The sequence below is a fragment of the Lemur catta genome, chromosome 5 (assembly GCF_020740605.2).
Source record: "Lemur catta isolate mLemCat1 chromosome 5, mLemCat1.pri, whole genome shotgun sequence".
Lineage (NCBI taxonomy): Eukaryota > Metazoa > Chordata > Mammalia > Primates > Lemuridae > Lemur > Lemur catta.
Window position 1 is genome coordinate 86,900,153 of NC_059132.1, and position 12,885 is coordinate 86,913,037.

General features: G+C 36.3%; 2 protein-coding genes across 7 annotated transcripts in view; one reads left to right on the plus strand and one right to left on the minus strand.

Annotated features, from left to right (window-relative positions):
• The window catches only part of ELF2 (E74 like ETS transcription factor 2), a 105,117-nt gene that overhangs the window by 61,222 nt on the left and 31,010 nt on the right, over positions 1–12,885 (plus strand). The gene's annotated exons all lie outside the window — the stretch shown is intronic.
• Positions 11,430–12,104, minus strand: LOC123638566 (dynactin subunit 6-like). Its single transcript, XM_045552275.1, has one exon. It carries the CDS (start codon positions 12,073–12,075, stop codon positions 11,611–11,613), a length of 465 nt encoding a protein of 154 aa, XP_045408231.1. The 5' UTR covers positions 12,076–12,104; the 3' UTR covers positions 11,430–11,610.

The following is a 12,885-nucleotide window of genomic DNA, read 5'->3' on the forward strand; positions in this document are numbered from 1 at the left end:
TATTCCATGAAACTGAAGATCATTTTTTTAGTACCCAGGTTTTATCTTCAGTTAGCTTCATTTCATGGCCATACTCAAACATTTTGTCCCTGGATAGCCGCCTTTACAGATGTCTATCTTTGGTCACAACAGGAATTGGGCAGGAAAATGTGGCATAAGCCCATGATACTGTTTTGAGGGAAGGATTGGGACCTTAAAGCTTATGCTCTGCTAACGGTCAGTAGCTTCATTCATCTTGTTTTGCCACCCAAAGAGTCTTAATCTTACTATTGAGATTGGTAGCTTTTTCTTCTCTTACACCAATGGCACAAACATAGCTTTGAATATAAATTTCTCAAGCTTTAAACTTTTTCTGATTAGTTGATATGGCTAGTACATAAGAGATACTCACATCAAACAAAGGCAATATTTTTCTTTTTCTTTTAGAGACGAGGTCTCCTCCCTCTGTCACCCAGGGTAGAGTGCAGTGGCCCAATCATGCTCATAACTCGCTGCAACCTTGAACTCCTGGGCTCAAGTGATCCACCCTCCTCAGCCTCCTGAGTAGCTGGGACTACAGGCATGAGCCACTGTGCTTGGCTAAAAAATAGAAATATTTTTCAAAGTTATTTCTATACATTATTAGTAATGACACAGAAATGGATGTTTTGATTAAATTTAGAAAATACTGGTTGAAAGAAAACTAGTTTTATTTATTTATTTACAGGAAGACTTCTCAGAGGTTTTAATATGTAAATGTGAATTGTGATTCTAAAGAAGAATTATCTCTTTTTAGAGAATATTGTTACAGCCTTACCAGTTCATTGTCTGCTGCTCAAGAGGAAGCCAATACATTGAGACAGTATAGTTTACAGCAGAGAAAGAGTTTAATATCCCAGGTGCCATTTGAGGAGACAGGAGAAAGTTCTCAAATCCGTGTCCCTGAGAATTTGGGAGAAAGAGTTTTTAAATATAGTTTGGTGTGCAAAGGGCTATGCAATTGGATCCACTAATTGGCTGGGTTCAGGGAGGGACCATAGATGTAGAAATTGTGTTTGCTGAGTCAGTTCTTGGGTAGGGGTTACAAGACCAGTTGAGTCAGTTCCTTGGTATGGGCCACTGGCTTGGGTGCGTCAGCCATTCCACCAGAATGGAGGGCCTGGAAGACATCTCACAAACTAGCCTTAGATTTCACAAGGGCGATGTATTCCATAGGAGCAATGAAGAAAGCTAAGAATCTTTGTGACCATCAGCTATGTGATTCCTGAGTAATAAGCAATTATAGGAAAGCAAGCTAGAGAAGAATGACTGGTTATAAATACATTTCCCCTACCACAGTTCCCACCTTGTAGCCGTTTATTATTTTTATAAAGGGTGGTTTCAGTATCTTTTAAGGCTAAATGTCTTACAGAACAGTTTTATATCTTTAGAGCAGTACCACCTAGCTCTAAAGGTGGTACTGTACTAGTTTGGCACAGTCATAAATAGCCAAGGGGCTAAAATTCTCCTTTAATAAACTGTATGTACTTAGCTATTTACCTCTTTAACTCTGCCACTACTTAATGCTGCCTTTCTCAATGCCATATTAGTGCATTTTCCCTCTAATTTTTTATTTTGACTTTTAAATTTTAAGGTTTTAATTTTTTTATTTTGTAAATCAGGGCCAGTTAAATACTGTAAGAAGTATTGGCCAGACCCCACGTTGTCTTACATTAGTAATCAGAAATAAGTGTTGGACCAAGAAACTATAATGTTGTGAGCTTTACTTTTTTAAGTTACTGAAGTATCTTCCTGAAAAAAGTAAAGTTAGATTTATATAAATAGGCCGTTTGTGGGAATGATGCTTGTTTACTCTGCTCTCCTTAAGGCATATTGTTGTCAAAAATGCAAGGGGGTTTTGGTCTAGGTCCAGGTGCTCATTGAACAAAAATGCAATTAATTGAGACAACAAGGATTGGCAGGGAAGAAAGGAATTTTTAATATGACAGATGTCTTATTGGGAAAACAGGAGAAGCTGCTTCAAATCTGTCTCTCTGACTAGGCTAAGAGATATCACAGGCTTTTAGAAGAGGGACCTTGTGCCTTGGGGCAGGTCATGGTAAGGAGCTACTTCCATTGGGATCAGGTTGTGGGGGTGAATTTTGGCATCAGGAAGTCAACTCCTTTGTCTTATAGAAAATCCATCATTTCAGGCTGGGTATGGTAGCTTTCACCAATCGTCCCAGCACTTTGAGGGGCCAGGGGTCCATCATTTCTGGGAAACAACTCAAAGGATCAGATAGTTAAGGGAGAGAATTATAAAAAAACACACGGGTTCATGGAGCTGGTTACAATATGTGGGCTTTTTTTTCAGGGAGATAACAGAGTACATATGGCAGAAGATATTTTCCATTATGTTTTTATGTAATAAAGAAGAGTTGCTATGATACTTCCTTATTCAATCATTGTATCTAGAGTTACTCTTAACAGTTAGTTCCAGGCACCTGGAGCAGGAAGCATGCTTACCTGTTTGGCCCCATTATGTTAAAATATTGAGATGTATGAAAATGTTCTATACCACTTATGTGTGAGTCTTCTGTGACCTTCCTCAGCAATCAGTTCCTCAATTCTTTGCTCTTTTCTCATTTTCTACCCACATATATTTTACCTGTTTAATATAAAGTCAAATCTGTTCACAGAGCAGGGTATATTTTCTTGCCTTTCTATCCACTACCCACCTCCCTTTAACCCTGCCCTGCTATTTTGGAAATGCTTTTTAGTCAATCTATGGCATTTATAGACATCAGAGGTTTTTTTTTTTTTTTTTTTTTTAGGACAGGAATGGATTTCAGGTGTAATCCTGCCTACCTCTTCAAAGGCCTCAGAGCTAGTTAGCCAATGGAGTGGGTCCAAAAACCGTGGTCTTCTAATTCCCAGGACAGGGCTCTTTCTGTTCTAGAGCGCTGCTTTGGGGCTTGAGAGATATTTTAAAACTCTGTTTCTCAGTAGGCTTCCATAACAATTAGTAAAATGTTCTGAATTTCTGTTTTGCTACCAGATATTAAAACAATTGTGTCACGCTTCTATCTTTAATATTTGTGTAACCTTGAGGAAGCCACTTATTTTCTCTTAGTTGAGTTTCCTCATCTGCAAAACGGGTTGTATGATAGTTATCTCTCACTTTTGTGAAAACTAATAAAAAGGTATTTATAGTGCTTAGCATAGTGTCTGGCATAAGAAAAGCTCAGTCTGTTCTTCATAGTGTTGCTAGTGTAAGGTTTCTAAAATGTAGTTTTGATTGTCATTTTCTTTCATAAAGCCCTTCTATTAATTGTCATGACGTTCTGGATAAAGTCAAATGCCTTAGAAAGATACACAAGATCTTTATACACTGTCATACTCACCTTTTCAGTTCAGCTCTTACCCACCCACTTCTTTTTTTTCCCCCTGGCTCTCTAGCTTCTAAAACTTTCTAGGTTTTACACTTTGCCTAAAAAGCCAGTCCCTCCCATTTTTATCTAGTTAGCCTTTCAAAGCTGTGATCAGACATCTCTAGGAAGGATTTCTTGATCCTTCCAGTATTTAGTTTAATTATGGGGTGCTGTTCCAAACCTGCCAGAAGTGTTATATTTGGTATGCATATCATATTACCTTTCCAACATCCAAACATTTCTAAATTTAGAATACGCAAATGTTTCCTATGCGAAGATTAAGGGACTTACTAGGAGAACTCTGTTTAGCTGTTGGGAGGTACTTTTATTTAACTCCCCCCAAATGGGAAAATTACCTGATTGAGTGGTAAAGATATCTCCCTTTTAATTATAGTTGCTAATTATTGATGATTATTACCCTTAAGGTTATTTTGTTTGTTTAATTCTTTTTTCCTAGACCCTGGTGAGAAGAGGAAAGGTTATATTTCATTTTGATTTTTTTTTGTATTTTTTAACTGATATATCATAGTTGCACATATTTAGGGCGTACACATGATATTTTAATACATATATATATATATATACACACACACACACACACAATGTGTAATGATCAAGTCAGGGTAATTGGGATATCCATCATCTCAAACATTTCTTGTTTTATTTTTATTTTAACAAGAGGTTTTAACCCAAATATGTTTCAAGGAGGTGGAGGGGAGAGGTGTGTGTGTATATCTTTCCTAAGGCAGCCCATTACTCATAGGGGGTCAAGAACACTTTTAACATAGCACTTACCTGTTAACTTTTGTGTCATAAGCCTCTTTGGCCATAGGGGAGGCCTGTGAACCTTCTCTGAGAGTAATGTTTTTAAATATATGAAGTAAAATAGTACTACAAAGGAACCAAATACATTAAAATGTAGTTATCAAGCTATTTTAAATTACAGTATACCAGTGCATGTGCTTCTTTATTAATGCATTAAGTAATGAGATCTAGTGGCAGATCTAATTTACTGCTATAATTTTGAAGTATGACAACCATATATTGTATTTTGCAATATCTTTAACAGCTGTAATATATAAAATATCTATGATTTTTATTGGCCATGAAGTCATAGATATTGCTGAAACTACTGTGGTTTGTGCTTTTACTTTAAAGTTCCGAATTTCAGTTAGAAGTTAAAAAACTATTGTCCCCAGATCTCATCCATGTATTATTTTAACTGTCATCCACCTTATTCATCATCCTTTCTTTGTTTGTTTTCACCCCTACTTCTATCCTCTATTCCCTAATAACGCATAGTTGGGATAAACTCAAGATTTAGAGTAATTACTTAGCATGAAAAAAATTCTTTTGAAGAGGAAACCAAGAACTTGATTCAAGAGGAGAAAGAAATTAAAAAGTAGTGATTTCGTTTTGAGACCGTTGCTTTCTTGAATAAACTTGAACATCGTTTTTTTAACCTTTTTCTTTAGGGACATTGGTCTACAGTTAGCATCTATTTAAGTTTAGAACATTAAGCTTTAGTCATTTGACTTGGAGAAACAAGGTTGGCAGAATCACATTTGTTTTTAATTCCATTGTTAACATTACAAACCTAGCTAGGAGGCTCTCAGAGGTGCTAGTTATTTTAATTGAGACAAGAAGCACCAATTATTCTGTCTGGGCTTCATCTGCAGGTCTGTGTTCTGGGATGAGAGACCTGCATAAAAAAAGGAAGAACTTTTGGTGAACCTTATCCTTGGGAATAAAAGTAAAGAGCAGAAGCCAGTGCATTCAGTTTACTATCTCACAAAAGGAGTCAAGCTCTGTATAGGTCAGAGACTACCATTGTAAGCTCATATAACCCTTTAATTTTGTTATCCTCTGTTTCTGTATAATAATTCCTAGCAAATGGCCTTATCAAAAAGAACCCTTATATACTTGCTTTTGGAGGCTGCAAGAAATGGGGAGGCTAATGAGAAACTCTAGTTAGTTCTGCAACTAGTCTTAGGGGAAATAGAATGCCAAAAGATAAAATAGCTGAAAGGAGGAGAAAGCAAGTTGAATTCTTGTGCTTATCAAAGGAGGAAAAGAACATGAGTAGTTGCCTCGGATCTGAGACCATTAGTGGGTTTACCTGAGATATGGCCTGTGTGGTGCCTGGCACTGTGTTCTTTTTACGCAGTCTAGAACAAGAAATTACGTATGGCCCCTGCTATAAAAACACTCACTCTCTTGTGGGGAAAATATGTAAGGAAGCAACTCTTTATAACCTAAGGTTTAATAAAATCAGTGTTGTAAAAGTGAGGAAGAGTGAGCTCTTAGCTATCCTGATGGGAAGTTTACACTTCAGCTGAGCTTGGGAGAATAAATAAAATTTCATTTGGAAGCAAAGACTTTTCTTGTTGAGATGTCATCATTTGCACTTTTTCCTCCCTTCTCCCAGTCTATTACCAAATCATGTCAGCTTTGCCCCCAAAGTATATCTTGAGTCTTCCCATCTTCACTGCTCTACTAGCCTACTTCAGTCAGTAGTTATTTTTGACATGAGCTCTTTTGATGGCCTTTGGCCTTCTAATTGATCTATTATCGCTTTTGCCTTCATCCACCTCCAGCAATCTATTCTTCATATAGTAGCCACAGTGATTTGGAATACAAATTTGTAAGTGGAATAAAGATACTTCCTTCCTAAAATCTTTCAGTGGGTTTTAATTACATTTAAGGTAACATTGAGGAGTTTTCTTTATTTTATTTTATTTTTTCAATTCCAGTTCATGCTTTTAGAAAGAAGGTTTTTTTTTTTTTGTTTGTTTTGTTTTTTTCCTTTTTAAATTTAAGGATAGATGGCCAGGTGCAATGGCTCAGCCTGTAATACTAGCACTTTGTGAGATCAGGGTGGGAGGATCTCTTGAGGCAAGGAGTTTGAGACCAGCCTGGGTAACGTAGCAAGACCCCAACTCTACAACAAAAAAATTACCTGGGTGTGGTGGCGCATACCTGTAGTCCTAGCTACTCGGGAGGCTGAGGCTGGAAGATGGCATGAGCCCAGGAATTCCAGGTTACAGTGAGCTATGATCACACCACCACTTTACTCCAACCTGGATGACAGAGCAAGACTTTGTCTCTTAAAAAAAAAAAAAAAAAAAGAAAAGATGGGGTCTTGCTCTGTCATCCAGGCTAGAGTGCAGCGGCTATTCACAGGCTTAGCCCCACTGCTGATCATCATGGGAGTTTTGACCTGCTCCATTTCTGACCTGGGCTGGTTCACCCCTCCTTAGGCAAGCTGGTGGTTTTGATGCAGAACTTAGTGTGGAGCCCCTGTTGGCATGGGCACTGCACACTACAGCCTAGAACTCTTGGCCTTAAGCAATCTTCCTGCCTCAGCCTCGGCTACAGGTGTGTGCTACCAGCTGACAGGGGTTTTTGATGTGGTTTTCATGACACTGAATAATTCAGCTTCTCACATCCATCTAGAAACAATAACAACAGACACCAAAACAAAAACAAAAAAACTTAACAGTTAAAGTTTCTTTACTACATTGCCAGCAATATTTTTTATTTTTATTTTTCAAATCAGGTAGACAAATTTGAAGGAGTAGTTTTTAAGGCTTTATATGTTAACATATTTCATGCTCTCAACAACCCTAGGTTGAATAACTTTTCTAAGGCTGGCTAGATAGCTATTTAACTGGTAGAAGCAAGGATTTAAACTCAGAGCCCAAGCTTAAGCATTATACTCTGATGAATTATATCATACCCCTTCCCTGCCAACACACACAAACTATTGTAACCACATTGCTTTTTTAACCCTTCCATTAATCCAAACTCTTTACCTCCACAGAGTGTTCACAGATGCCATTTTTTTTCTGGAACAGATTACTTTTCATTTCAGTTTCTAACTCCTGGTTATCCTTTAGATTTTAGTTTGAATGTCACTTTCCCAGAAAGAGATGAGCCTTAGCTGACACTCTTCAACCACCACAATTAGAACTATCTGTTACTTTTGTCATAACCTTTCTTTTTTTTTTTTTGTTAGCACCTACAACTTGTGTACATAGCCTCCCACCATAAGGTAGTAAATACATTCCAAGATGTTCAGACCACATATAATGTGGCACTATTGTGAGCTTAATGAAATAACTTAAGTCAGTTTGGGTAGAGGAGGAGGAGGAGGGGGTGGGTGTATAGAATGGGTTCTTGGAGGAACACAGACTGGGTACCCAAATCAGTCTAAGGTCCAGTTATGGTTTGGTGCCCCCTGGTGGTAGTTGTGTACTCCTGTGACTGTTGTTTGAGGATAGTGGAAGATGGGAGCCAGTTCTGACTTTCATGTATTTATGAAGTTTTACTGTATTTGTATTTGTGCTTACTTCCGTAATGTTTCCATGCTGTGCTCCATAAAATCGGAGACCATATTCTTTGTGTTTACTGGAATTGCTCAGGGCCAGTAACTCAGTAGGTTTTCAATAAAGTATTTGTTGAATGAATGAGAATGCATCATGAATTAGAACAGACTGCCAAGAATTTTATATTTTATTTACAGACTGCAGTGTAGTTTAATTAGTGTTTAGGCTTTGTAGACAGGTATGGTTGAGAGATAAGGCCAGAAAGGTACAGTGGGACTAGATTGTGATGACCCGTAAATAAAATAGCAAGGAACTGTGTGAAACATGATCTGGAGAAGATGAGAAGTGAAAAGAGGGACATTTAAGCATCCAGGGCATAGAAAGAGAAGCATAGCTTCCAAAATTTTTAAGTTGGGGAGTAGGTTAGAGAATAAACTAAACTTGACCAATTTAAGAAAAGGCAACAAAGGAGAAAAAATGATGGAAATAGCAATCATAAATCAAGATAGTGGAAATAAGTTCAAAGCATATCAGAAATTGAAATCATCTATTGTGATCTTAACCCAGGAGTCTGTGTTATTTATAATAGATGCACAAGATATTAAATATAGTGAGTGGAAAAGGATAACACATAACACAAAAAAAACCTACATTTAAAAATGGAAAAATACATACACCAGAAAAATACTCACCAAAGGGAGCTGGTGTAATAGAATAGAATTTAGAGTGAAAAATCTTTAATTGGGACAAAGAGATACCCTTCATACTGCTAAAAGGAATAATCCAGAAAATAAAATCATCATAAACTTTCTTGCATCTAGCAACATAGCCTTGAAATACCATTTAAAGCAAAATCTTTCACAATTGCCAGAAGTAGACATGTCTACGAACTAGTGGGACTTGAACACATCTCTGTCAAAATGGAAGAAGCAAGCAGACAAAATTAGAAATGGTATCAAAGAATTGAACCACAGGATTGGCAAACTTTATGAACTGGAGATACTAGAACACTGTACCTAAGCTAATAAAATACAATCTTATACATCTTTTCAGTTATATGTAGGTCAGTTTTTAATTATGTCCTATGCAGCCAAGGGTGGGGAACTTGTGGCCTCAAGATCCCCAAGTGTGGCCACTTGACTGAATTCAAACTTCACAGAACAAATCTCTTTATTAAAAGGATTTGTTCTGTAAAATTTGGATTCAGTCAAAAGGCTGCAATGAAGAATCCAGAAGGCCACATGTGGCCCAAGGCCACAGGTTCTCTACCTATAGATGAATCTCAATGACGTCTAGAAAATCAATATCATACAAAATATATTATTTCATCATGATGCAATAAAATTAGAAAACAATAAAGGCAAAGTACTTCATAATATTGGAAACTTTAGATCAAAGAAGAAATGAAAATTATAAAATATTTGTAGCTAAGTAACAATGGAAGCATTGCATATTAGTACTTGGGATATGGCATAAGCAGAACCCACTGCGAAATAAAATAATTCTGAATATATTTATTGGAAAATAAGAAAGAGTGATATAATTAGCATGTGTTCAGATCTAGATGTTAATAAAGGTTCAACAGAATAAATCTACATAAAGTAGAAGAAAGGTAAAAGTAAAGATAAAAGTCAAGGCTGGGCACAGGGTGACTCATGCCTGTAATCCTGGCACTTTGGGAGGCTGAGGCAGGAGGATCACTTGAGGCCAGGAGTTGGAGACCAGCCTGAGCAAGAGTGAGACCCCATCTCCACAAAAAATAGGCCCAGCCTTAATTTGATTCATGTATTTTTTTAAAGCATGTTGAGGTTGTATATCTGTTGTGTATATTTAAAATTTATATAAATTGTATTATGTATCTTACTCTGTTTGCTACTTTTTTAGTTGCTTTGTATGTATCCATGTTAAACATTCACTACATTTTACCTTTCTACTCTTCTCAGTAATAGATAGCCATCACTCCCTACTTGTAGCAGCTAGTGCTGCATAACAAAGCACTCCAGAATTTATTGACTTGAAACAAGAACCAGTTGTTGTTTCTCCCAGACTTTTGGGCTAGTTATGTGGTTCTGCTGATGAGACTGGGTTTACTCCTATATTTGTGGATCAGCTGGGAACTAACTGGTGTAAGAAGGGCCTCAGCTGGGACAACTTACCTCTCCTTTCTTCTCTCCAGACATCTTATTTCTTTTTCATTTCTTATGCTGTTAGTCAAGAACACCAGTATTATGTTAAAGAGTAGTGATATTAATGGGCATCCCTGGTTTGTTCCTAATCTTGGAGGGAGTGTATGGAAAGTTTCAATATTTATTGTAGGTTTTAGTATACACTGTATACCAAGTTAAGGAATTCCTTTGGTTTTTGTCTGTGTGTTAATTATGAGTCCTATCAAGTGCTTTTTGGGCATTCTTTGATAAGTCATTGTTTTTCTCTTTTAATCTATTAATGTAGTCAGTTAATTGATGGATTCTCAGATGTTGAACTCTCTTTGCAGTTTGGGGATACATGTTGCTCATCATTTTGCTTTGTTTCATTTTAAGAAACTTTGCATCTATATTCATAAGTGAAGTAGAACTATAATTTTCTTGTATTGTCTTTATCTGGTTTTGGAATCAAGATTACACTAGGCTCAGAATATCCAGGTGGCTTTCACTTATTTTTCTGTTCTATTTTCTGCACAAATTATAAATAATTTTAAAATTTGCTAGAATTTTCCTAAAAAGCTATTCAAACCTAGCATTTTTTCATAGAGAGGAGGTTTTGTATCATTTTAAATTTCTTTACTACTTACTATTCTATCCAATATTTTCGCATGTGTGTGCCTATTGGGAATTTCATATATGTCTAGGAATTTACACATTTCATCCAGATGTCAACTTTATTTATTTATTTATTGAGACAGAGTCTTGCTGTGTTGCTTGGGCTAGGGTACTGTGGCATTAGCCTAGCTTACAGCAACCTCAGATTAACATCTGGGCTCAAGCGATCCTCCTGCCTTAGCCTCCCAAGTAGTGGGCACTACAGGCGTGTACCACCACATCCAGCTAATTTTTTCTAGTTTTAGTAGAGACGGGTCTCACTCTTGCTCTGGATGGTCTCCAACTCCTGAGCTCAGGCGATCCTCCCGCCTTGGCCTCCCAGAGCGCTAGGATAACAGGTGTGAGCCACTGCACCGGGCCTCAACTTTATTAACATATGATTTTTTATAATATTAATTTTTTAATCTATTATATCTGTGGTTATTTCCCCCACTTTGTTCTATACTCTGTGTTCTATATATTATATATTATATATATGTATATATATATATATTCTCTCCTTGATAACCCTTGCCAAGGTCTATTCATTTTATTAATCTTTTCAAAGTTATCTTTTGGTTTTGTGAATCTTCTATTTTTTAAAATTATTGTTCCTTATTTAGTTTCTTTCCTGTCATCAGCATTTTTATTTAGTTTAGACTACACTAGAATATAAACACATAACAATATGCCCTTATCACGGGTAATCTTTTACATAACTAAAGTTTGTGTCTAATAGTACATATAACAAATGAAAAACTAAATCTGTAAATTATCTGAAAAGAAGTAAGGATATAGGAAAATAATACATTTTATATAAATTATGGAGGATAGTTACAAGAAAATCCATTACTTTCCCCTCTAACTCAACTTTACAAAATAAAGTAAACATGTATTGTTCTGTGAGCTAAGAGTACACCAACACTACTGTGGCCCTTTCAAAAGATGGTGGTCAAAAATGAAATGTTATCTTGACATCATACGTTGTTCTCAGTTCTTAAATAGAGTTGAGCTTCCTTTCATAGTCTTTGGATGGTGGTAATTTGGCAAGATTTTCATCAAGAAATGCAGCTGTAGTGTCTGGGGCTGTGGTCCTTAAGTCTGTGCCCAGCAAAGGCAGTCTGCACCATAGATCACCGTGTTCTCTGGGATGACTTCAAAAGTAGTTAAGTTGCAACAAGCCCCAGTGATGCAACCACTAGTCAATATTACATTTCTGCCTACATATGCTTTTGATTCAATGACATTATTATGTCCCATTTTCATGGCTTGGGAATAACAGCCAACTTCAAACACATTATTGGTGCCAGTGATCATAGGTTTGGGTTCTGCATCTTCGGTGTCAGGAGTCATATTATCTGGGTGAGCGTTTATGATAAGGGCCTGTTCTTCTGTTAGGTTACTTTCACCAATCACTATTGTCCTGGCTTCCGCAATAATTCGTGCTTTAGGGTGGATCACTGTCCTGGGTCCAATAATTATATCTTCTCTGATTTCACTTTCTACACATACAACTGCTCCAGGAGCAATCTTGACACTCTTTTGAGTCTTCTCTGCCATGATATGGTCTTCCTTATTTAATTTTTCCTGCTTTTCATTATTTCCTTCCTTGTTTCTTTGGATTTGCTCTGTTGTTTTGTGCATCTTCAGGAATTGAATTTTTAGCTTGTTTATTTTGAAACTTTCATTTCCATACTACTAAGTACTATTTTAGGTGTGTCACACATAGTCTGACATGTTGCATTTTTATTGTAATTCATTTCTAAATATGTCTGAACACAGTGATATTTAACACATACTGTAAAGGAAAACAGGTATTAATTTGACTACATCAAAACTAGAAATTTTTATAGGACAAAACATATCAGCCAAATTAAAAATAAAGCGGCAGGCTAGCAGAAGATATTTGTAACATGTATCCGAATTGTTAGCTAGAATATGTTAACATTCTACAGATCAATAAGACAAATGATGCCATAGAAAAATGGCTAAAGACATAAACAGTCAATTCATAGGGGAAATGTTAATGACCAGTAAGTATATGAAAAAAATGTTTATCCTCAATACTTATTAAATACATACAAATTAATACAATATGAAAAATTTCTTTTTACCTAGCAGATGGCAGAAATTTTAAAAATCTGATTATATCTTGTATTGACAAGAATGTGGGAAAAATGGGAACTCTAATATACCCCTGGACTTGTACAGCCATGCATTTACTCTATGACTTAGAAATTCTGTTTGTAGGTATATACTGTGGAGAGACTCTAGCATACATGTTAAAGAAAACATAGATAAGAAATTTTTTTTTCAGCCTTGTTTATAAAAGTGAAAAATAGAAACAACTTTATTTGCATACCACTAGAT